Here is a 25,994-nt window from a genome sequence, read left to right as displayed (position 1 = left end):
GGATGTACTGTTTGTGCAAGTGTCAAAATGCAGAGGAAACTGAGGTCAAAGTGCGGTCCTTTGTCCGCACTTCTGTAAAAGCGCGCTATTGGCAATTCCTCAGTTAGCGCGGAAAAGTTTTGTTGCGCACGAAAAGGAAGACTTTCTTCTCACATAACGGTCCTGAAAGCGCCACTCTAATCCCCACCCCCGCCTCCCCCCACTACTCCTCTCCGGCCACAATCTCACTTTTACTCGGGAGTAATAAAGCAGTGTGTGTAACCATGCATGGGTGCTGAGGTCTGCAGACGTTGCAGAAATGGTGTTTAGAACTGGGTGAGTCGAGACGTTTTGCTTACCCACTTAGGACAGAAGGAAACCAGCCAGCGCGATGGGGAGGGGGGAGGGGGGCGTTAGAACCCTGCAGCCGGATCCTATGAATGCTTATTGGGAAGCAAATTCAAACCAGAGGCTTCTTCTCAGGTTAAAGCTGCGCTTCGGTTGGGCAGCGCGGAGTTGCTCTCTCCGCGCCAGAGGTCACTTTGCGCGTGAGCCGGTGGGTCGCTCGCCGGCTGCCGCTGTCCCCGCTGCTCATGTCTAGCATATGCATATGCTTTTCTTTTCCATTCCACCCTCCCCCCTCCCACTGACTTGAACTCGCAGGCTTGTAAATTTTCACCCTGGGAAATTAGCGACAAAGCCCAATCTGTCTCCCGGCTGCTTTGCACTTTGCGAGAGGGAGGTTGTTGCAAAGCCGCAGATCGAGGGGGGGGGGCGTTGGAGAGAGAGAGAGGAGAGGGAGGGAGGGAGGGAGGGAGGAGGGAAAGGGGGAGGAGGGGGGACGAGAAAGATAGGAGGGGGCACATATGAGAGAGTCGCGGTAAATAGCCTGAAACCGGCCACGAGCCGCAGCTTCGAGCTCGCACGTTCACACGCTCTCTCTCTCTCTCTCTCTCTCTCGCTTTTGCAAGCGCGCAAGCGGCGCTTGGCTGTCTCCCTAATAACAAGAGTGACCTTTTCCCCTTTGCTGTATTATGTCTGGCTGGTTAAGGGATTGCGTCCTGCAGTTGATACAGCCTCTGACTTCCTACAGCTCGGCTCCAAGCACGCTGCTTTAGGTAAGTTGCCTTTTAACGGGGGTGGGGGGTTGGTTAGGGGGTGGTGGTGGAGGAAATCAGCCCTGGACTCCGGAGATCCACCGATGCCTTTCCAAATCTCTCTTTCTAGGTAGGAGGACACCTGTAGCTCTGCCGAGGCCAACCCAATTAACTTGGCGGCTCCGTGAGGACTTCATGATTATTATTAATAATACCAATACTAATAAAACCCAGAGACAGGCAATCGCGTCCTTGCTATCCAACCCTCCCGTCCTCCTTTCCCTTATTACTTTTCTTTCCTGTCTGCAAACAATGCTCCTTTCTGACCTTCCCGAAAGGAAGAACCAGCTCCATCCAGAGCAGCGCCGGGGTTTCTTGAACTCACCTTGCCTTGCTTTTAATTGAGAAGGTAAGTTGAGGCAGCGGTGTCCACGCCAGCTTGGCCCCGGGGGCAGATTTTTTTGGGGGGGGTCCTGTTCTTTCCCCCCTCCCTCATAAAGTCGGGATCCTGCTCCTCCTCCTCGACTCTTTCCCGTCTCCTCTCTGCTCCGCAACTTGGGGCTCCCCAGCTCCTCGCTCTTTTCCCCGCGGCGTGTGCGTGTGTGTGCCTGTGTGTTTAAATCAGGGGAGGTTTTCCTTATTTTTATGATGACGAGAGAGAGATGCGAGATCGGGGGCTGCAGGAGGCGAAAGAGCGGCGCGATTGGAGGGCTGGCGAGCAAGAAGCGCAGGCGAAGTTAAACAATGAAACGGGAGCAAACGCCCGCTCGCCCTTTCCCTTAAACCGCGTCGCCAAATCCGGCTGGCGCGCTCCTGGTTGCCAAACAGCGCGAGCGTGAAACGCGATGGTGAGAACCGACTTCATCTCTCCCCTTCCTCCTCCTCCTCCTAAGAATCGGATCCCTTTTCTTTTCTTCCTTGCTCCCCTCGGTTTTATTTCTAATGAAGCTTGAAGGGAGGGGGGGGGGTTCCTGTCTTTTAACCCTAAACACCCTGCAATTTTTAGTGGGAGAAAGGCCACCTTTTGCGCATGGGTTTTCTCGACTCGGTGCAGCCTTGGCCGAAAATGAGGAAAGAGGGGGGGGGATCAATCCGATGGGCAATTGTGATATATAGCCCTCTTTTTCTTGTGATGGTGCATTTCTCCTCTCGGTCCCCCCCCCCCCCCGCCCGGCCACCCCTGCTCTGCCTTAGAGCCCGAGACAGGCTTGTGCAAACGCTGCATGTGACGGTTTAATCAAATCCATTTGTTACCGCCGAGCTTAAAAAGCAGACCGCGGGGGCGGATAGAGTTAGGGACGCATGTGGCTCTTTGTAGATCGCCACCACCATTGCAAAGATAGATGTGTGTGCGTGTGCATAATCTCGCCCGCTTGCAAGTGCCTGCCGTGTGTGTTGGTAGAGGTGTCGCTTTTTCCAGCAGTCGCTTCCCCCACCCGCCATCCCTCCACCCCCTTTCCAAAGTGCTCTGCACAATAGCCCTGTTCTCTCTTCGCTTTCAACGCAAACCTCTTCCACTTGACCCAAACTACGGGGAGGGACACGGACACACACACACACAAACACACTTGCCGCTTCTTGCTTTGCTCAATGCGAAGGAGCTACCCGAGAGTCCTTAAATCAACTCATGCAGAAAAAGGAGAAAAGTTTCGGTAAGGTTGCCATCGATTGTTTCGTTGCTCTTTTCTTAAATAGATATTATCTCTCCTCCCTTACCTTGACGAGCGTTGAGCAGACGTGCATTTTCAGTCTGGATGTTTTGGAGAGGAGGAGGAGGAGATTTTGGGGGATGGAGGGGGGGTAATGCCTTCCCCCCCTGACTTCAGCTTGTGTTATGAAATGCGCGCTGCCGCTTGGTTGGGTAGGCGAAGGCTTTTAGATTTTATTTTTAAGCCAGTTACTTATTTATTTTACTTTAGGTGAAGCGACCGCAGAAAGCTGCAAAACACTTTCTCCTTCCCGTCCCCCTTCCTCTGTAAAACAAAACAACATAGCAAAAGCCAGCCCACACGCCATCCTTCTTGTGGCTTTGCAGGGGTGGGCAGAGAAATTAGAGGCGCCTGGCTTGTAGCTAACATTGCAAGGGGGGGGGCTTCTTTGTTGTTAAAGAGAGTGTTTCCTCTGTCGTGGCTTTTTTATTATTTTTTTTATTTTGCATGTGAACTGCATCAAAATTGAGCTCACTCTTGCAAATCTCTTGTTGGCCTTTGCCAACCACTAGCACTTTGCTGCCATGGTAACTGTAATTAAACTGATAAGAGTGGAAAAATGTCAGTATCTCTCTGAGTCTTACAGCTGCATTGGAAGAAAGGAGGTGGGGGCTGAGAGAATAAAAATTGGCTCCCAGCAGCACCACATTGAATTGGGAGAGAGGTGAGGTTGGATGGGGGAGAGGGAAAGAGAGGATAGGAAAAGGGGTGGAGGAGGAAATATTGTGTATTTAAAAGGGTATATGGGTAAGGGACTTTAGGAAGAAAATATCCTCTTCCTCTACATCTTGGGGGGGGGGGGAGAGGTGTTGGCACTGGTCCATTCTCCCAGCTCTCTAAGAAGGGTTACAGGGAAGCTCTGAGGCCCCCAACTAGCTCTCAGAAATTTAGACGATCATGACAAGTTGGGGGAAGGAGGGGGCAGCGCTAAAGAGAGGCAGAATGAACCCTTTTGTCCTCTTGGCAGTTGCCAGATTCTGCCTTCTGAATTGGTTCCCCCAGCTGTGGGGCTGCTGCCTGTCTTTCCCCCCCACCACTCACAAATAAGTTACAACACTTTCCCCAGCCTCTCGCTTCAATGGTGCTGTTGCAATATATACATATATCAAATTAATAATAATTGTTTGTGGGGAGGGAACAATTAAAGTGCAACGTAGGAGTGATTTAAGGTGGTGGTGATGTTCCTGGGTGTGAAGGAGTTGCAGTTACTTTTGTTGTATGAACTACAGAATCTCACCCTCTGTGTGTGTGTGTATGAATAGCAGAGAACAAGAGCCCACAATGGAAGCAATCGAGCGTTAGGCTGGCTCACAATGCGATCCAGGCAATTAAAAGCTCACCAGAGTTTTTAAAATGAAATGGCCCCCGCTTCTTCCTGATCACCATGCTGCACAGGCTATTATTTGTGCATCTCTCTTTTTTAATTATGCTTTCCCTTAAACTGTCAAACAACTCAGAAGTAGCAGGGGCCTCGGGGGCAGAAGGAAAATTTCCAAGCACAGTCGACCTGAATGACTGATTCCTGAGCTGCTGGGAGTAAAGTCTTTGTTTATTTATCAAAATGCCTTTCTTCAAAATAGGCCTCCGCCCCCTTCATCCCAAACCTCTCTGAATAATTGTGTGTTGTGGAGGGAGCTCTGAACGGTTGCTTTATTGCTTTTGATTGGTACTTCCCCTAACCACAAAACTTTGATATTTCTGTTGTTCGCCTGTAGTCTGAACATAATGTAAGAAATCCATAGTGGGGAAACACCTTCATTAGGCCAAACTGTTGCAAGCAAACTGTTGTTCCTCAGGCTAGATGGCAAACAACTTGTTTTGTTTACTGTCTTGCCTGATGAAGTGTTCTGGTGAACTCGAAAGCTGGCACATTTTGGCAACTGGCTGGCCTGATAAATGCATTGCTTTGCCATTTCCCTCAAGTGGGCTTGGATTCTTCTTCTTCTTCTTCCTATGGTCCAGCATGGCTACCTTGTTGCCCTTCCATTTTTAAGTTGTAGCATCTTAGTTTCGGTTGTGTTCATAGAGGATACAACCGAATTGTTTTTTAAACTTTGGAGCAAGTACCACCTAAATCAATATGACTTACTTCTAAATAAACATGCATAGGATTGTTTAGGTACTTAGGTGGTATCTTGCAGAAGCTATATAGTTTTGCCTCTAGAGAAAGCCTTGGTCACTTACATGCTGACTCCAAAGTCTCCTTCTAAATGTCCCATTGCTTTTAAAAATACCAGATGTAAATTTCTGTAGGGTTATGCTTCGTGTGGAAATATTGTATGCAGTAAACATGGTGTGAACTTTATTCCTAATGATGCTACTGGGGTGAAGGAAACAGCCGTAGTTCAGTTGCCTTAAATAACGTTTGCTGCAAAGTTGACAAGAGTTTTAAGACGGAATGATTAAGCTATGGAGCTGAGCTCAATGCTTGCTCATTTTTGTGGCCCAAGCAATTGGAGGCAAGTCAATATTTTCTTTTTGGCGTTCTCGTGCATTATATGTAAACCACCCCCACCCCGTCCTCCTGATTTCAGCAGGAGTGTGTGCTTAAGGCGACCATTGAGATCAATGGGCTTGAAAAACCTACCTGTAGGAATCTTAACAAAAAGCTTTAATCTGCATGCCCAGCGCATTGCCTGCAACATCAGCAGAGCATCCTAGTTTATGTGATGGTTTCATGCACCTCATTCCCAACCACAAACAGGTGCAGAGAGTCTTGAGCCCTATAGGATGGGCAGAAGTTTCAGGCTTCCTTGCACTGTGAATCCAAAATTGAGAGTGTAGTGAATGGCGGGGGAGGGGGAGGCTGTGTTGGGCAACAGAATTGTCTTAATCTGCAAAACCTCCACCTTAAGCCAAGCAAGTCTAAGGTGACCATTTCTCATTTGAAAACTTGGCAGGCTATTGAGCTGTGACTGTATTAATGTCAAAACCACAGCTCTGCTTATAAAAAAGATGGCCAGTGGTTTGCTATATCAACCTGGCTTTGATTTAGCACATGCCACTTCCTAAACTGAAAGTTGGGTTGGGTATTGTTGGTTTTTTTGTGTTGGATTTTTTCCTTTGTGGGTTTTCTTTGCATTCATCTAATATGGCAAGAATGGCTGTCTAAAGTAGTGCTGTGCCGAAAAAAAATTCTGCATCTGAAAAACATCAAAAGGGAGAGGGGAAATTTGGTGAGAATCAGAGTTGGAAGGGACCTCTAGTCCAACCCCTTGCAATTGCAGGAATCTCAACTAAAGCATCTATGACAAATAGCCATCCAACCTCTGCTTAAAAACCTCCCAGGAAGGAGAGTCCACAACCTCCCATGGGAACCTGTTCCACTGTGAGGTCCTCATGGATGAGAAATTTTGTTGTTGTTGTATGTAACTTTCATTTCACATGGGAGTGTTGATGTGAATCTTTCATTCTACAAATACTCTGCCGGCTTCTTGGATGCTCTGGCTTCCTGAAAGCCTAATGACCTCCTTGGCTGGACTTTGCAGTAAGCGCTGGAATGCTGGGAGGCTCTTTGCCATGCACCTGACAGCTGCTGCTGTTTTTTGTTTTGAAGGAAAGTGTTTTTAGTTTTAAAGAAATTAGCGTGGGAAGGTTTTTTGTTTTGTTTTCAAGTGAAAGAAGAACTTCCCTTGCTCAAGATCAGTGAGCATGCTGATCTCAAAGGAAAGCTGCCTTATAGTGAGTCCAGCTTGCTCAGTGTGGTCTCTGACTGGCTCTTCCAGGGTTTCAGGTAGGGGTCCTCTCCCAGCCTTAGCAGGAGATGGCGGGATTTGAATCTGGGACCTTCTGTATGCAATGCCGTTCAGGAACTATGACGGTTCTCGGGAACTCAGTAGCCATTTTCAGGAGCTTCAGATTGGAAACCAGGGAGATGTCCTGAGACTACTCCTCTCCTGGGACTTTTCCAGATAAGGGCACATGGGCAGCTGGGGGAGAGTATGGGCAGAGGACTGGGGAAGCGTTTAATGGAAATAAAATTCGCACGTCACCCCCTGCCTCAACCCTGCACCCAATTAAATTCTGAAAGGTCCTGCAGTGAAACAAAACTGGAAGCATCTTTTGCGGAGAGTTTAGGTTTTTTTAAAAAAAAGAAATTGGAGGGAAAGTTTTCGCACAACCACAAAAGATGAGCTATATTCGTATGCAACTATATTCGTATCCCAGTATAGCTTTTGGGGCTAATCCCATGAGTCAAAATCCTTGGGTTATAAAGCTCACCTGAGTTGCTGCATGGCCTTAAGACTATATCTCAATTCGATCCCACATTATGAGAATAATATTGACACATCTCGCAGCATCGAGGATGTAGAAAGTTATTTGAACACTTAGAATCATAGCTGTCAACTCTTTCCTTTTTTTAAGGGAAATTCCCTTATTCTGAATAGGATTCCTCGCAAGAAAAGGGAAACGTTGACAGCTATGCTTAGAATGTGCTGCATAAGTGTTAAGCACTCTTAAGGTTTGGGGTTTTTGTGAATGAGTTGCTGTCATGTATAAGCACTAGATGTGTCTTGCTGGGGAACAGGATCGGCGGCAGTGTCTCCCATAGCTGTATAATAGGATTAAGGAAAGCATAGCCAACAAGGGACCTCCAGAAGTTGCTGGACTACAACTCCCACCATCCCTGACCAAGCTGGCTGGGGCTGCTGGGAGTTGAAGTCCAAAAACTCTGGAGTCCACCGTCTTGGTTATCCCTCGACTAAGGAATGTTTGTGATGGCCTCTGACCATTAGGTCCAGTTGTGGCTGACTCTGGGGTTGCGGCACTCATCTCGCTTTATTGGCCGAGGGAGCCGGCGTGCAGCTTCCGGGTCATGCGGCCAGCATGACTAAGCCGCTTCTGGCGAACCAGAGCAGCACAAGGAAACACCGTTTACCTTCCCGCCGGAGCGGTGCCTATTTATCTACTTGCACTTTGACGTGCTTTCGAACTGCTAGGTTGGCAGGAGCAGGGACTGAGCAACAGGAGCTCATCCTGTCGCGGGGATTCGAACCGCCAACCTTCTGATCGGCAAGTCCTAGGCTCTGTGGTTTAACCCACAGTGCCACCCGCGTCCTTAGCAGGACTTAAAAGTTTGGGTGTGACACTTTGGTATCCCCATTTCCTGACACTGTGGCTTTTTGACTGAAGGGAAGCCTTTTGTGGTTGCCTGGGCAGAACCCTACTTTATCCTTAACGCCTTTGTTGTATTTCTCCACAAAACGGCTGTTTTCTACCTGCGGTTCTGAACCAAGTATTGCTTGTTCGGTCTTCAAATTCCCATGCCTGCTTCTCTGATGATAGATGCTGCTTGCATATGGCTGAGGCAATGCTTAAAGTAAAAAAATAAATAAAAATGCTGCTTCTGCCATTGCCCGCTGCCCTTTGGTAAGACTATGGGAGCCCTGCTGTCTAAAGAGGCACAATATGTAGAGGTTGGTGCTAATGAGGAGTTTCTCACCTCTTGCAAGCAAGCAGCAAATAGAGGTAAACCTCTTTATCACTTTTCCAACCACCGCCTTCAATAGAAAGCAGCCCGTCAAATGCTGTGTAGCATGACCTCATCTGCAATGTGGATCTTGACTCTCCTGCATCCGGCTCCACCTCTCCTTAAAAAAAAAAGTTTCTTCAGCTGCAGGGTGTTTGCCAAATTGCCAGGCAACCCCTGCTGACTGCTCTCAGTCCAAGGTTCTGTTCCATAGGTTTGCTCCTCGAAAAGTACTCCCCAAGTCAGTGCCATAGCTAGGGGGAAGGGGCTAGCCAGGACTTTTGCCCCAGGTAAAGACTCCAGAGGGGCACCAGCCTGCCAGCTATTTACTCTTTGTGCTGGACACACAATTCTACTATTTGGAGAGACTCTTTTTTCTCTAGCCTCTTTTGAACAGCAAACACGAGCGACCTTTCTTTTTCTCCTTTCTCAGAATTGGCCGTGTTTTAGTCTACTGAAGTCGGGTTGTTATTTTTAAAGCCAATTAAACACGGAGGAACTCGTTAAGCTTCAAAACTTTTGGGGAAACTGTTTCTTGACATTTCTAAACCTTTGAGTGCAAATCTTGAGTTCAGCTGAAGCCTCTGGAAGCTGCCTTGCTGTCACAGAAACGTTGGCAAATAATATATTGCTTCCTTTTTATGCAATGTGTACCTTTAAGAACAAATGTGCTGAGGTGTGTGCTCAGAAACCTGTGTGCCGTGTGTGTGTGTGTGTTTGTGTGTGTGCCAAACTGAGTCTTTGACCCAGGTGAAAGAAAGCCCAGTTTCACCCCTGTCCAATTTGCAGCTTTATTTATTTGTTTTTAAATCACAATTTTATTAGATGTTGGCTCTTTTCCATCTTCCTTCAGGATTCTTTGCTCCACTTTCTTTCAGAAAGGTGATGGGGTTAGAGGCTGTGTTGCAGAAATGTGAGAACGGGTGGCCTGATGTAGAAGGAACACCTGTTGTTTAGTCTTTTAGTCGTGTCCAACTCTTTGTGACCCCATGGACCAGAGCACTCCAGGCACTCCTGTCTTCCACTGCCTCCCACAGTTTGGTCAAACTCATGCTGGTAGCTTCGAGAACACTATCCAACCATCTCGTCCTCTGTCATCCTCTTCTCCTTGTGCCCTCCATCTTTCCCAACATCAGGGTCTTTTCCAGGGAGTCTTCTCTTCTCATGAGGTGGCCAAAGTATTGGAGCCTCAGCTTCAGGATCTGTCCTTCCAGTGAGCACTCAGGGCTGATTTCCTACAGAATGGATAGGTTTGATCTTCTTGCAGTCCATGGGACTCTCAAGAGTCTCCTCCAGCACCATAATTCAAAAGGAATTCAGAAGAAACATAGGAACCTGCTCTATACGAGTCAGAGCGTTGGCCCACACAGCTCAGCACTGTCTACACGGACTGGCAGAAGCTCTCCAGGGTTTCAAAGATGGAATCTTGCCTAGCCCTATCCAGAGAGGCTAGGGTTTGAACCTGGGACCTTCTCCGTGCAAAGCAGGTGTTCTGCCCTGAGGCTGTGACCCTTCCCACAGACTTAGACTTTGTACACATGATACCTTTGAAGCACATTCAGAGCACATGCATTCTCTCAAAGACTTCTGGGCTTTCACCACTCAGAGTTGCAGTTCCCAGCAACAAACTGCAGGGCCCACAATTCTTGAAAGGGAACAGATGTGCTTCCAATGTGCTTCAGAGTTATAGTGTGTACACAGCCTGGCTTAATTCTTGGTCAACTCATGTTGAAGGCCATATAAATACAGCAAGGCATATATTTAGAATATTCCTCCTGCCCCCCCCCCGGGGGGGGATCATGGAAGCTGTAGTTCATGAAATGTGTTCAGAATTGCAGTTTTGTGAGGAGTAGACTAATATTCCCAGGATGCTTTGGGTGAGAGAGTGGGCCTTCAATTGTGTTGTCTGCCTAGCCTGACTTAAGAACCTGAATTCTTTCCCAGCAGCTCTTCATATGAATGAGGAGTGTATGCTAAGGGAAATGTCATAGCTTCAGTTGTAGGGAAAATGCAAAGGGTCCCAAATTAAATCCCTTGTGACTCCAGGTGGGGCTAGAAAAGGCCTCTCCCTGAAACTCTGAAGAGGTGCTGCCAGATCGTGTTGACAATACTGAGCTAAATGGACCAGCTGCCTGAATTGTAACAAGGCAGTTTTCTATGTTCCTTTGTTGAAGGCTCCACCTATAGTGCTTGAAATAAGTTCATTGCCTTTGAGATCTGAGGCCCCTTCCCAGGTGGGGAGAACTTCCTGGGCATAACACATGCTGGTGGACCCCTATAAGCAGTTCTAGCCCAAGGCATTTTGCTACCTGAGGCAGGAGATCCTGTTGCCCCATCTCATCCCAACCTCATCTCAAGTGTCTGTTCCTGGGAGTAACAGTAATAATAAAAAATTAACCAACAGTGCTTTCCTTCCATGGAACCCAAAATCCCCTGCCTGGGGCAGCTGCTTCGCTCCGCCCAATGGTAGGGCCAGCCCTGTTGGGCTTATCTAATGGCAGCATTAGTAGTAGCTAGCTTGGAGCTGTCCTTTACATTTCCTACAGTGTCCTAGAACACAGTCTCTAATCCACCTGCTGCTCAATGGATTGTTGCAAAAGGGAGGTCAGGGATGGATAGATTTTACAACATGTCTAAATCTCTTGGTTGTAACAATATCTCAAAGCGGTTCACAAAAAGAAGCAAACAATAACATTACAGAGTAGCAAAGAACCAGTTAAAAGCAACAATTCAAAAAAATAATAATTAAATAACCAAGCTCAAAAAACAGCTCAGAACACATGTCAACATTCTAATATCTCTAGACAGGAGCATCTAAATGTATTTAGCAGGCTTTGAAAAGAGTACGGTGAAGACACCTGCCTGATGTCAATAGGGAGTTTGAAAGTGTGGGCTCACTGCCACGCTGAAAGATCGGTTCTTTACAAATGTGGAATGGGTGTTCTATGGCTCTTCCAACAGTGCCAGTTCTGTAGATTGATCAGTTGAGTGGGCACCTAGAGGTAAGACAATATCACAAGTAAATGGGTCAACAGTTAACCCTTCTAGAGCTCTTGCTCCTTGACAGTTGCCAAGAATGACTTGTTGGGTTTGCGTGCATGAGAGGGCAAGAGGAGAGCATAACAGACATGGGTAGAGCTGATATCTCCCCAGATCGCACCCCGTTCCTTCTAGCAGGGTTATGTTCTGGTGGGCAAGAGACTCAAGAGCAGCCTTATCGTCGTGTGGGACTCCTATGAGTCTATACCTATGTACACACACTGCATGGCGATAGCACAAGGGAGAAATGACTTCTGTGCATGAGTGAAGAACTCTTTCTGGCAAGAATGCCTATGTGCATCGAGTAAGTGGCCTGCCACCATTTCCCAAGCTCTTTGGCAAGAATGCCATGGAACAAATCCAAAATAGGAGAGAGTGCCACCACTCTAGTTCGCTTTGCGTGTTTGTGCCACCCCTCTGATAGATTGGAATAGTTTGGCATCATAGACAGGGAGTGGACTGTAGCCCTATCTGGCCAATGGCTCCTCAAATCTGCCTTCACATGGCAGTTTATTCCATTTCCCTGACCTATTTCCCAACTATTAATTTCTGCATTAGTTTTGAGCTTTCGCATGATGTGAAAGCCACTTCCAGGAAACTAATGGACTGTAGTACATGCTTAGTGCTCATTTCTGTGTTGTTTCATTCCAGAAAAAAATCCATTTGCAGCCCACTTAACCTGGAAAATGGCAAGAGTTAATATGGCAGACTTAGGGGTAGTATACTGCCGTACACTTCTTCCCTGTTTTGTTTTTTAATGGGGGAATAGGTCTACAGTTCCCAGACTGTATTAACAGTCAGTCCCCTCTTCATAGGGAATTCTTGAGAATTGTAGCTCTGTGAAAGGAGTAGGGGACCTCCTAACAACTGTCAGTACCAGTAGCAAACCACAACTCCCATAATTCTTCAGCAGATACCCTGACTGTGCAAACTGCTATTGTGGTGCTTTAAAGGTGAACGTGGCCTAAAATGGTTCTGGTTATCAGACTAGCGATGACTTCCCAGCGCTCTCAGAAGCATTAAGAGTTCTGTTAGCAAATTCATATTTTCCCAATCACTGGTCTCCCGGTCAATGTGGATGGAGCAAAGGAGATCAGGGGGCATCGGTGCCATACTCCATGCTTGCCTTGCAATTACTTCTCATGCTGGTTTTAACCTGCAGCTGCTTCTAACCTCAGTCTGGCCAAGGGACAAAACAGTTTTTGAATGGGTTGGGAGGCTGCACTCAAAGAGAAAAAGTACACACCCACACCCCACAGATTTTTTTCCTTCCCCTTTAGAAATGCACACTACCACCAATTTGGTGTTTATGTAGCTAAAGGAGGGTTGTCACACCCACCCACCCTCATAGCTGTCAACATTTCCCTTTTTTAAAGGGAAATTCCTCATTCCAAATAGGATTCCTCACAAGAAAAGGGAAAAGTTGACAGCTATGCCCACCCTACTTTCTTCAAAACGTGTAGCTCTGCTCTTAGGGACTCCTCTGCAAAATGGGGCTGTAGTTCAGGTGGCAGCTTTTAGTTTGTACCATAGTAGAAAGAAAAGCCTTGCTACGTTGTTGCCCGTTTTCTACTGAACCGTTCAGCCAAATCTGTTCTTTGGAATATTGGAGAATTTTCTGCCTGTGCGACGGAACCAATATTGTTGGATGTGGGCAACTCTGCTAGGAAAGATGGGCAGCAAATTATTCTATATGTGAAATGGGCAGGGAGAATCCCTTCGTGCTTCACGAGCCTGTATTGAAAGACTACTCTTTAGTTACCTCCTTTAATCAGGATATTAGGAAATGCTGAGTCCCTTTTGGATGAAGGGAATAACAACTGAACAGGGCTTTTGGAGCAAATTGCGCACAGAATGCGCCTTACCCTTAGAGCGGTTCTGTGCATCAGTTTAATTCAACTTCCTTATTATTATTTCATTATTAATACTTGCAGTTTTTCTCCACTTGCTTTCAAATCTGTGACTTTAAAATTCACCAGTTCATCTGTTATGGTGTCTGGCTTTCTTGCTCTATAATGTTGACATGTGCATTGCTTGCTGTATCCAGAGATTGTGTGAGCTGAAGGCAGTTCATGTGGTTGATCTTTTCATTCTGCACTCCTCCTCCAGCATCCTCCCATAGGTTAGGGAGCCCTCCTACACAATGACGGCTGTTTTAATTCTTTAAACTGATTTAATCCTGTATTTATTATTATTATTATTATTATTAGTTACAAATTGTCCTTTATGTATGTCTCAAGGAAATAAGCCATCATACGGTCATACCTCGGTTGAACAGAATCTGTTCCGAAAGTCCGTTTAACTTCCAAAATGTTCGGCTCCCAAAGCATGGCTTCTGATTGGCTGCAGAAAGCTCCTGCAGCCAATCGGAAGCCGCAGAAGCCCCATTGGACATTTGGCTTCTGAAAGAACATTCAAAACCCGGAACACTCACTTCCAGGTTTTGATCATTCAGGAGCCGAAACGTTGGACTCTCAAGGCGTTCGGGAGCCGAGGTATGACTGTACTCTAAAAATAGTTTTTTAAAAACACTACAAAAACAACAACTGGAAACAGGTGTTCATTCTGTACTGTTTTTAAACCTAAGGCAAAGCCCTTTGCATTTAGCTGAAAAAGCTTCTTCTTCTTTTTTTTTTAAAAGCATTCAGTTGTTTCCAGAAAGCACACATGGAGGGCTGTGATGTATCTCAACAATGATGCTGTTCCATAGGCCAGGGGCAGCCAGACTGAAAGCCCTGCTCCAAATTATCCCTAGGACCTTTATGGGAGAGGGCCAGTAAGAAATCATCATCATATGGGGCTGAAGTGGGAGGGCAGAATCATCCCAAAATGGGCAAGGGGAGGTTGCACCAGCTAATATTTCCCCATTGCAGCTATTGCCTTCATTCCTTTCGTTGAATTTCTGTGTTAGCCCCAGTTATTGGCTGCCTTTGGGTTTCTGTTAGGGACAGAGGGAGCAGGATATAAATGTATTTTGAACTGTGGAACAGCAGTGGGTCCCCTATAGGTTCCTCAGATCACCTGATCTAGCTGGGCTGCCAAGCGATGACACGCCTTCATTGCGACAAACGATCAAATATGCAATGGGCAAATCTGTCAATTTCATTTCCTCAGTTTCACATGTTTCCAGTCTTTAGTTCTCCACATCATTTCCAATTTATTTATTTATTTAAAAAAACCCACCACAATTATAATGTGAGTTTCCCCTAATATACACGTTTGGATGGAATATTGCTAAATATACATTTCTTTATTTTTTGCAAACCAGTCTCACCTGAAAAAAGCAGATAATGGGGTAAAGTGTCCATTAAATGCATATATTAAGTGAAAATGTGTGTTTTTATGGACACTTTGTCCCACTATGTGAATTCTTGTATATGTTTCTTGGCTGGAGAACTGCATTGCAAAATTCGGAGAAGTGTGAATTCGGACGGAAGCCTATGCTTTGGGTCTCCTGTTGTTTCAGAGAATTCAGATTAGGTAGGCTCACCTTTAAATGTGAACTGAATCCAATTATTCCTGCATCCCATAGTCTTTAGTCCCTCCTGCCTCTGTTGCAGTGGGGTGGATTGTATGGACGAAGACACCTGGGTGCAACCCAGCCAGATGGACGGGGTATAAATAATAAAATAATAAATAATTCCATATTGCCTATTCTGAGCCTACACTGGCACCTCACAGTCTATGTGGGTGCTTAGTTCATCTACAGCCATGTGTTTGCTGCAAGGAAAAATAAGCTCTCCAGTATTTTCCTCCAGTAATTGTGATGCTCGTAGGTTGCAATCTTTATTAATTTCAGAAGATCTATATACCACTGGATTGTAATAAAACCTCAAAGCTATTTAGAAAATGGTCAGTAAGCCACACACACCCCAGTTAAAACAATTACCTGAAACATTCAAAAAATAATAATTAAAATAAATGATAAGCTAAACAGATCTGGGTTAATTTTCCATGGAACGCACACTCGACAAATCCCAGCTAATCCTGGTCTTGAAAGCACATTTTATCTGTGGGTGCCTGTTTATTGCATTCACGTGGTGGGAGGGAATTATACGTACACCTGAAACTGCAGTGTGTCGAGAGGTCCTTTGGAGGCCAGTGAAAAGTTATGGGTTCTGCAGAACAGAGCAACTTTGAAACTTGATATTATTTACCAAAATGACACACCGCTATTAGGCAGCTACCTTTCTGTTCATAGCACTTAATATTTTAGACATCAGGTTCTAAATGCAGCTGACTCGCTTACTGCAACTGTTGAAAACGATAAATCTCGGCTGCCCCCAGATATAACAGTGGGCGGGTAAGCATTTATTTTGTAGAGAGCTCTTGGCTAGAGTTTTTCCCCTGCCTTGCACTGACAGATGCCAATCTGACCTTTTGCAAAGCTCATCTATTTTCCCAAGCCTCCCCCCACCCACCCACTGAGGAATGGGAAGAGTGGATGTGGATAACATTTGAAATCAGTGTATCCTATCCTATCTCTCATTTGCCTGTAACTAAATGGGGCACGTAGGCTGCGGCAGTATAGACAAGCTTTCCATTTACAATTAAACAAAGCCAGGTTTCTTTCATATAAATAAGATACAGAGTCACGGTTTTATGTGTTTCACGTGTTTTCTTTGGAGAAAGTCCCACAGATTTCAGTGGAATTTTAATTTCAGTTAGTTCTCCCTGGAGCACAAGTTAAAGTTTCTGATAGAAGCAGTGATTACAAACCAAATTTCTTTTTTAACTTCTGAGAGTTGCATCATCATTCCCAATATTTGCTCGCAATGTTTTTCTCCCCTTTGTCTTTACCCTGTTAAAACTTGACATGTAATCTCCTTGGGGCAGGGACCGCCACCTCGTTTAAATTGTAAAAGCAGCACGAGCACTGCCACAATATTAATAGGTTACACAGTGTGTAAGATTCAGATCCAGCTAATTGTTATATAAAGAATTAAAGCATCAAGGAGTATTGTTGAAGAAAGTGAATTCTCCCCTTTGTGACTTGCAGAGAAACCTCCACCTGACATATTTCAGTCTCTGAATTTAAAAGGAAAGATGGTTTGCATCTGTGTGCTAATATTCAAAGATACGGGGCAAACGAGGTGGCGGTCCCTGCCCCGTGTGTGCTGATGACAGGACAGCTCTAAATGCATTTGCTTTCTGACTTTGTGGCATTGACACGTCTCAACACAATGCCTATATGCTGGAGAAGCGGAAAAGGACTAAGGAAGCATGAGTTCTTTGAGCACTGCCATCAAAATTTGCTTGAAATCAAATTTTTTAGCCAGCTGGGAGAAGCAGCTGAGAAATCTTGAGGGAAGCAGTAAGACCGGTGGTTGTTGTTATGGAGGGGGCACATCAGCAGGTTGCAGGCCTAACTGGAAACCAAGTGTACATTAATGCAGCTCTTTAGTGGAGCTGGTATGTGGTGTGTGTTACCTGCCTCTCACCAGCATTTGCTCTTGTGTTTAGGGGAGTCCGCAGCCGGTGAGGAAATGGTGCTGTGGGCAAAGTAAATTGGAGAACCTAGGAAACTAGTATATACCAAATTGGTCTATTTCTCCACTTAGTTTGGTATTGTCTACACAAACGCGGGTGGCGCTGTGGGTTAAACCACAGAGCCTAGGGCTTGCCGATCAGAAGGTCGGCGGTTTGAATCCCCGCGACGGGGTGAGCTCCCGTTGCTCGGTCCCTGCTCCTGCCAACCTAGCAGTTTGAAAGCACGTCAAAGTGCAAGTAGATAAATAGGTACCACTCTGGTGGGAAGGTAAACGGCATTTCAGTGCGCTGCTCTGGTTCTACAGAAGTGGCTTAGTCATGCTGGCCACATGACCCGGAAGCTGAACACCGGCTCCCTCGGCCAATAAAGCAAGATGAGTGCCGCAACCCCAGAGTCAGCCACGGCTGGACCTAATGGTCAGGGGTCCCTTTACCCTTTACATTTTACACAGACTGGCAGAGGCGCTCTCCAGGGTTTCAGGCTGGAAGCCTTTTCCAGCCCTTCCTGGAGATGGTGAGGATCAAATCTGGGACTTTTGGTGTGCAAAGTCAATGTTCTTCCCTTGAGCTGTGGAATGGTTAAAGTCTCTGAGCTGTTTTTCAGTTAAGCAAGAAAAGTTGACTAGGCAGTAGGGCTGGGCGATATATCGTCCAAAACCAGTTTTAAGTCCATCTCATGAAATCAGTTTCATAATTTTTGAATTGGCAATATATCATAAATCATGATGTGTGTGTGTGTGTGTATATATATGTATGTGTGCTATGCAAAAATCACAATGCAGGAAAAACAATGAAGCCAGCCAGTGCCTCTACATAGCTCCATTCTTATTTCAGACATTGTGACATATCAGTATATTGTGATGTTTAGCTGGTGATATATCATGATGTTGAAAACCAGATATTGCCCAGCGCTACCTTTCATGAAGGTTGTGAGAAAGTGGATAGAGAGCCATTTTTTTCTCTCCCATTATCATATGCTAGAACTCTGGGTCCGGCATTTATACTACTGGCTAGAAGTTTCAAGAGAGGAGCAAAAGAAGCATTTCTTCACACACTTGCAGGATTGATTCCCAAAAGATGTGGTGACTTTAAAAAGGGCTTAGCCATGATGGACATATCTATCAATGGTCCTTGGCCGTGATGGGTCTATGCAGTGCCGGATTTATGTATAAGCGAAACAAACTATAGCTTAGAACCCCACTCTCTTGGGGGCCCCAAAAAATTAAAAGGGAAAAAACTGGATGTACATTTCCAAAATACAAGATAAAAAACAAATAAAATAAAACCTGCATACAGCAACAGTGTTTTGTGTAGGCTCCTGTTTGTTATGTGCAAATGGCTTTAGATACCTATTAGGCCATAAATTACCATATAGCATATATTCAACACAAAAAACGGCGACAATTTGTTGTTGACAAAGGACAGCTGGACATATAAAGGGCCCCATTACCTTCAGTAGCTTAGGGCCTCATCAAACCTAAATCCGGCCCTGGGTCTATGAAACTTTTCAGTTCTGAAGCACTATGCCATTGGATAACAGTTGCTAGGGGGTGACATTGGGGAAGGCCTGGTGCCTTCTTGCACCGTGTGGGGTTTTTTTGTAGGCACATGGAAAGCCACTCTCTGAAGGACTAAGATGCTGGGCTAGAAAGACCTCCATTCTAATCCAGCAGGAATCTTCTTACACTCCGGCTATAGACAAGACCTGCCACTGCGCTTCATTCAAAACAACATTGGGAGATCCAAATTATGTTCATTCTACACTTGCGGAGAATCAATATTTGACTACTCTTTGGAACTCCCCACGCACTGATATTAAGCAGTTGCTTTTCCTGTATTGGTTTCAGTGGCTGCTAAAACCTTTGTTGTTTCCACAATCCTACACAGGCATGTAATATTATGATGCACAATAGTTTTAAGGTGGCTGATTCTATTTACATTTGAAAATGTTATCTTTAACAATGCTTTTGATACTAATTTATGTATATATATTTAAATGAGTATTTTAGACCACCCTTTTTGAACAGCGTACAAGTTTTTAAAACTGAGTAAACACTACACAAATTTTGTTAAATGGGTAAAAATAAATAAACGTGATCTGGAGTGGGGCTTCCCAAACTTGGGTCTCCATCCACCTGTTTTTAGACTACAGTTCCCATCATTCCCGACGCTGCTCTTGCTAACTAGGGATGATGGGAGTTGTAGTCCAGAAAACAGATTGGGACCCAAGTCTGGGAAACCCTGGTCTGGAGAATTTCAAAGAAAGAGGAAAGCTCTGATAAGTTTCAGTTTGGGGGCAAAGGATCCTGTTCTGCGCATCCCTTGGCTGTGTCACCTGACATCTTCTTCCCCCTCTCTCCTTCTCTTCTCGTTTCAGGTATACAAATGCTCTCTGTCCAGCCAGACACCAAACCGAAAGGTTGTGCTGGCTGCAACCGTAAGATCAAAGACAGGTATCTCCTAAAGGCCCTGGACAAATACTGGCATGAGGACTGCCTGAAGTGTGCCTGCTGCGACTGCCGTTTGGGGGAGGTAGGCTCTACCTTGTACACCAAAGCCAACCTTATCCTGTGCCGCAGAGACTACCTGAGGTAGGACTTTGCTCTTTCTACACACCTCGTACATACGCCACACTTCCAACTCTTGCTAGGTCCTTTCCCCTTGCACTGTCTGCTGCACCACTGTCGCTACGGATACTTTGCCACCCGGCTGCTCCACAACAAGCATGCAAATGGTGCTCAGAGTAGAAGAACGGTGTTGTAGGCTCATTTTCAGGCCTTGTGCCCTCATAAGGAAGATGTTTTTCCTAAGTGCTATGCTGAGGGTTGTTTTTTTTAGGAATGCGTCTTTGACTGTGCCCCTTTCTACAAATGGTGGTGGTAGGCTGGGATTGTAAGTAGCTTTATTTAAAATGAAAGATCTGCAGAAATCCTGTTTCTATTTTTCTCTGGACAAGCAGCTCACCCACATGATAAAAATAGGCTTCAGTTTCTGGACTGTACCAGTTCTGATGGCTGAAGGATGTATGTGTTTGTGTATTTCCCCCTCAGGGAGTGGGAATCCAAAACGACGGAAACTTAGCATGTCTGGGAGAATCGGAGGCTAGAATATTTCTCTTGGACCAGTTGCAGAACTGTACTCAAGGTTTTGCAGCTGTTAATATTCTTTAATACTGTTAATACTTATTAATAACTCTTTATAAAGCTTGGGTTCAAAAATTGCCTTCTCCTCCTAATTCCCTGTAATGAATGGTGGCACAATGTTGACCTTTCATCTTAAACTGAACCACTTAATTTTTTACCCTGAGAGTATCTGGAGCTTATTTTACAGAGCATCCAACCCTAGTTTCACTTCATCTGCATTTGTTTCCAGTAAGTTCCCAGCAGCAGGTTATATACCATGCAGCAAGTACTATGTACATTTTGGAAGCTGTCAAATCACTTGTTCCATCCTCACTTGCTCTCAAGGACCATAATTCCTATTCAAAACAGTTAATTAACTGCCACAAAGGATAGCTCTTTAACTATCTGCACTGAACAGTGGCACATTTAATTCCTAGCAGTCCCTACTAGGCTACAACTAGGCCTCTCATCTCTCTATGTTGGCGCAGAAGCCTTTTCAGTGTATTGTGGTGAGTTCACTGGTCTGCTTAGGCTGTACTAGGTAAACTGCTATCTCTACAAATGTAGTTTTTTGGGTTACTGGGATATAGTTGTATTTGTAGACCCTGCAATCATCCTCTAAGACCCTTCTTCATGTGCCCTGTCCACAAGAAGTCCGGAGGGTGGCAACACGAGAACGGGCCTTTTCTGTGGTGGCTCCTCATTTGCAGAATGCTCTCCTTCATTACATATCTTTAGGTGGCAGGCAAAAATATCCATTTTCTCTCAGGCCTTTGGCTAATTAAACAGTCTAGGGTCTTTTAAACTGTGTGTGTTGCGGGTGGGGAGTATTTTGTTCATTGTTACGTCATGTATTTTTGAGTTTTTATACCTTAAACCACCCTTTGATCCTCTGATGAAGGGTAGCATATAAATTAAACCAACAAACAACCTCTTAATTTGATTCTCTAAGCAAGTAACACTTTGGGCTAAGTTAATTGTGTTCACACATTATATATTTGGGGGGAAACTGTCCCTATGCAGTCTGCGCCAGCCCACCCCCCACAAGTGATCTGAATGCATGAGCCAATCACTCATATATGTCAACCTTGGGAATGTTCTGTCTGTCTCAGGCTGAAAACGGATGTGGTGTGGTTGAAGAGGAATCAGAGAACTGATAGCAGCTTGAAAGAGGCTCAGCTCCATGCAGTATATACATTCACATCACTTTTGGCCAATTGGTGTTACTGGTTTTTTGAAACCCCACAAAAACCTGCAACACCTATTTGTTAGAGGCAACAGGAAGGCAAAAAACTGAGGTCAAAACTAGAGAATTCACTCCCACAAGAAGTAGTGATGACTGTCAAACATGCTCTACACCGAATCAACTTTTCCTGTCCCAGTGGCGTAGCATGGGTTGTCAGCACCCGGGGCAAGGCAAGTAATTTGCGCCCCCTAACCCGGGGCAAGGCAAGTAATTTGCCCCCCCCCCCCAACTGCACCGTCCCTCCCCCAGATAGTCCCTCGCTCTCTCTCCGCACCGCACGCCTGGCACCCTCCCCTCCACAGTGGGCAGCGACCCGGCGGCTTGGATCGGATTCGCACAGCCAGCACTGCAGTGAGAGAGTGAGTGAGTGAGCCAGGTAGGGGCAGAGAGCTGCGAGTGCGAGCGCGCCCCCCCCCAGATGTTGCGCCCGGTGCGGCCGGCCCCCCCTGCACCCCCCCACGCTACGCCACTGTCCTGTCCAATCTTTGGGTAGGTTTTATGGGCCCCCACCCGCCACCTTGACAAATGTGGTGAAGAAAGTGTTGGCCCCGAACCCAGGCCTACTCCCAAATGATGAAGCCTGACTGGAGTGGAATAAAGCTCCCGGCTTCACGTGAGAAGTGGCACCTTTGGTCCAGCCCCCTTTCCCCGATCTAGCCTTGTCTCTTCCCCATCGTGATCACTTGCTTATACTTAAATGCGCTATTTATGTTAAACTTCAAGTTGATGCACTTAACGTAATTGCAGACAGTCATTTGCCTCATTGCGCCCGTATGTACTTAGCTATGCAGTGAACCTGTAAAAAGAAATCTCCATTTTTATGCTAATCCGGGAGGTAAAGTGTGCTCCCTTTTGTAGGCAAATAAGCTTTCATATTTAGTCACTGACTTGATAGGGATACGTGGAACGAATTGTCTATGCTAATGACTGCATTAGGGTTAGGTTGCAGCTTCGGTCTACCTCCTTTAGAGGCTTTTAAAAAATCCTTTCCTGTATTTTAAGCATCTCGAACAGGGTGTCACACACACCTGTGTATTTCTAATTCGTGGCGCCCTCTAGAGGCATGCAGGTTCTGTACCAAATGCCTTCCTCTTTCCCTTAATCATAACACTCAAGAGAGTTTGCAGAGAATGAGGTGAAATTTCAGGTACTTGGGTTCTAAGTCGTTCAGGGCTTTAAACCCTTGAATTTGGCCTGGAAATAAACTGGCAAACCAGTGCAGCTGTTTTAAAACCCCAGCCAGTGATCTGGCTGCCGTCTCTGGGAAGTCCACAAACAAAGCATGAGGGCATTAATCCTCTCTCAAGCTTGTTCTTCAGCAATGCCATCTTTGAACCTAGAGGTGAGATATAGCTATTGATGACTTCTAGCTACCAGTAGCCTTATCCTTCATGATTTTTCTCCATTTCCCTTGCAAAGCCACATAGTTTTGGTTGCCGTCACTACGTCTTGTGGTAGCAAAACTCTAACAACCTAATTCCTCATTTAACTCAGGGGGACTGTACGATCCAACCTCTATTAATATTCTGCCAACTAGTCAAATATTGGGATTCTCCTTCTGACCTTCATTGACTTCTCTTCCATACATGAGGATGCAACTAGGAATGTTCCTTGGACCATGTCAGATTCTTTGTTGTTGTTTTTTTTTAAAAAATAGTGTTCATTAGCATTTCCAGTTCGGGAAATATGAATGAGGTTAGCACTAGTTTGTGGTGCCTTCTGAGGAGAGAGTGGGCCAGTGAGATAATTGGTTTCTGTTGAAGTGGTTTGTTGTTTTTTTCAAATTGTTAACACTGACATGTGGGTCACCTTTCATGGAACACTTAGAGATGTCCATCCAAAGTCTGAAACAACATTTTGAATGGAAGTCTAAAACAGCCTCCCCCCCTCTTTAATTTGAGTGCTTTGTTTTAGGAATTAATTTGGGTTCATCCATCTTTCTGGTGCACTTCTGTGGTGCCCTTTTTTAGTTGGACAGGTAAATGTTGGGTGTTTCTGTGGTGCTTTTTATTATTGGGATTTTGCCATGACCTGTCAAGGTGTCTGAAGAACAGTCCATGACAACAAATGCAACTCCTAGAGTTGTGGAACTGAATTACCCTCTCTTCCCCCATTATTGTTTCTCTTACATTTAGGAATAGTTTTTAAGCTAGTTGATGAGTAGTCAAAATTTCCAGAATCAAAGCTTAATGTCCCACAGAGGAATTTACGGTCTTCAGACAAAAACATCTTGAAGGTCCCAGGCCTCAGAGAGGTTAGGCTGGCCTCAACTAGAGCCAGGGCTTTTTCGGCTGTGGCTCCGATCTGGTGGAACGCTCTGTCACAAGAGACTAGGGCCCTGCGGGACTTGACATCTTTCCGCAGGGCCTGCAAGACAGAGCTGTTCCACCAGGCCTTTGGTCATGGCACAGCCTGACTCCCTCCCTCAGCAATCTTCACAGAACTCTAGCCCAATGGTTGCCATTAATTTGATTTGAATTAATTTTATAATGAAATGATTTTAGAATGTTGTATTATTTTATTGTTGTTAGCCGCCCTGAGCCCGGCTTTGGCTGGGGAGGGCAGGATATAAATAATAATAATAATAATAATTATTATATACAATTTAAAAAGTGTAGTTGGATACAGATTAGCTGAAGGTATCCTATTTAAATTCTCAGTATGATGGACGTATTGATACATTGTGATATTTTTCTCTCAAGCAGTAGTTCTAAATTTTCTGTGTCTACGGATACTGCTCCTGCTGAAGAACTTCCACATACCCACCACTGAGTGCAATGCAGAGGTTTGGGGAGTGTATTTTAAAGCAGCCTGTCCCAAACTTGGGTCCTCAGGTGTTGTTGGACTGCAACTCCCATCATCCCTAGTCAGCGAGGGGTGGACAAGTGTGGCTTATAGATTCCACAAGTTGGGTGCAAACTTTCCTGTTTTGTATCAACAGTCTTGCATTCCTCCAAGAAATCTTGAAGACCCTAGTATAGTTCAGGTACGGAGAGCTTTCCTCTGAGTGCTCTGTTGACCACAGCAAAAGTCCCAGGGTTCTCTGGGAGAGAGGAGTGTAAACCTTAAGTCTGTGGCATGGAGATGACAATTGCTAGTCCTGAGTCCATGTTATTTGCTTTTCACAATTCCTTCTCCTAGAAGAGGGGAAGGCTCTACGTGGAAACAAAGCATAATCTCTAGGGATGCCTGAGGAATTCAATTTTTTTTGTGAATTCTAATGTGAATTGACCTGATCTGGGCCTTCTGGGCTTATACGTGGATTGGATTGTACTTACTCTTCAGATTTTGCACTTCTTCCAAATTTGCAATACCGTACATTACAACTGTCTTCAGCTAAGAACTTGTAACATGTTGCACAATGCATAATTTAGTATCAAGTATGAGTTAGACGTTCATTGAGATAAAAACATAATTATGTGCAGTGCTATTTTTCTAGAAAAGAGGTGCCGTAACTCACCATGAACACCTCCCTTGTTCTCTTAGAATGGCAATGGCACCCGCTTAAGAGGTGCCGGAACTGAGTTCTGGCAAGTTCCAGCTGAAAGACAGCCCTGATTATGTGTTTACATATGGATTTTTATGTGGATTTAAGACACAAATTAAAAACAGGATGGGATGGGTTTAGGAATGAGTGCTTGCAAAGTGACACAAACTAGAAATAGGCTGATCCCTCCAGCTCTGCTCATGACAGATAGATCTCTTTCTCCCCCTTCAAATTTGGCATATGGCCTATCAAGATCAAATTTGCCATTTAGCCCACTTTCAGCCTCCAGCATGTTCAGGTAGGGTGAGACCTTGGAGAGCTGTCGCCAGAGTGTGGTGGTTGCTCCATTAGGGCAAATGGGGCACTGCCCCACCAACCTGAGTCTGCCCTCAGCCAACCCCCCAACTGCCTCCCTCCTTACTGAACAACAAGTCCAGAGGGTTCTTCCTCTGTCTCCATCTCACCTTTGCAGAACTCGGTAACAGGAAGGAGAAAACCGGAATTATTTGCCCTACAAATCCCATTGGTCACTCGCCTCCACTGTGCTTTGATGGCCAAGTGGTCTAACTGGGTATAGAGCAGTTCTCTATGTCCTAGCTCCACTCCTGTGGCATCCTGGGCCAGTTCCTTTTGCCCCTACGTGTTAGAGGAGCAGATAAGATTTCCAGGCAGCTGCATGGCAGGGTGCTGTGCAGCTCTGCTGCTGAAGTTAGTATCTGGCCATGTGGTATGAAATAGATGAATGCCTGGCAAGTATAGGTAATTCAGTTGCATTAACTAATGAGCTTCATCAGATGCAATGGAAATAACGAAAGTGCAGCTGCACGGAGCTGGTAGCAATGTAGGTCAATCACCCTTTTCACTTTGGGTTTTTAACTAGGCGTACCCTGCTGAGCAGCCAATGACTACAAAGTGCCGTTTCGTTTCCAATTTAATTTTGGCAGCATTTTACCAAAGAGCTGCTATTCTCCCACACGCACACACACATACACGGCTTAAATTATCTTTGCACTCTGAGACTTTAACTCCAATTTGGAGATGCTAAATGTCTCTCTCTGTGTGTGTGTCTTAGCAAAGATTATGGTGCCTTTCTAAAACGTGTCCCCCCCCCCCCTTAAAAAAAAAATCCCCTTCTGCATAGAAATTGAATTACTGCACTTTATACAACTGTCATGTTAAATATTCCAGCCATGCACAGGGCTCCTGTAAAGAGGATTATCAAGCTTGAATATGGGGGGAGTTTTCCCCCCTGCCCCTTTTGAAAAATACATCTTGAAGCTTAGTGGTCTCTTCTTTCCCCACCCTCTTCTCATGGCCTGTTTAATTAGACTTGTAAATGTACTGCAGGGTTCCTC

The 25,994-nt window shown here is 45.4% G+C and overlaps 2 protein-coding genes across 18 annotated transcripts in view; one reads left to right on the top strand and one right to left on the bottom strand.

The window, feature by feature from the left end:
- The window catches only part of LOC310659260 (uncharacterized protein), an 87,811-nt gene extending 84,822 nt beyond the window's left edge, over positions 1-2,989 (bottom strand). For 11 of the 13 annotated variants that reach the window (XR_014502675.1, XR_014502676.1, XR_014502677.1 and 8 more), the window contains exon 1: positions 1,462-1,570. Coding sequence is in view for 2 of the 13 variants with exons in the window: in XM_083402548.1 (XP_083258674.1) it covers positions 2,793-2,819 (27 nt within the window). In the remaining 11 variants the exon portion in view is untranslated. Of the gene's footprint in view, positions 1-1,461; positions 1,571-2,792 lie in introns of those variants that run through there. The other 2 variants (XM_083402548.1, XM_083402549.1) reach the window with 2 other exon arrangements.
- The window catches only part of LMO3 (LIM domain only 3), a 96,037-nt gene that overhangs the window by 3,601 nt on the left and 66,442 nt on the right, over positions 1-25,994 (top strand). Inside the window, exons 1-2 of one of the 5 annotated variants that reach the window (XM_083402509.1) lie at positions 998-1,097; positions 19,162-19,375. In XM_083402509.1, coding sequence (XP_083258635.1) covers positions 19,170-19,375 — 206 coding nt within the window. In that variant the 5' untranslated portion in view covers positions 998-1,097; positions 19,162-19,169. Of the gene's footprint in view, positions 1-997; positions 1,098-1,206; positions 1,486-1,787; positions 1,925-2,537; positions 2,729-19,161; positions 19,376-25,994 lie in introns of those variants that run through there. The other 4 variants (XM_083402512.1, XM_083402510.1, XM_083402508.1 and 1 more) reach the window with 4 other exon arrangements.

Source organism: Podarcis tiliguerta (genome assembly GCF_965153285.1).
Source record: "Podarcis tiliguerta genome assembly, chromosome: 10".
Classification (NCBI taxonomy): Eukaryota; Metazoa; Chordata; class Lepidosauria; order Squamata; family Lacertidae; genus Podarcis; species Podarcis tiliguerta.
Note: the sequence above shows the minus strand (reverse complement) of the source record. Positions and strands in the feature narration are given on the sequence as shown.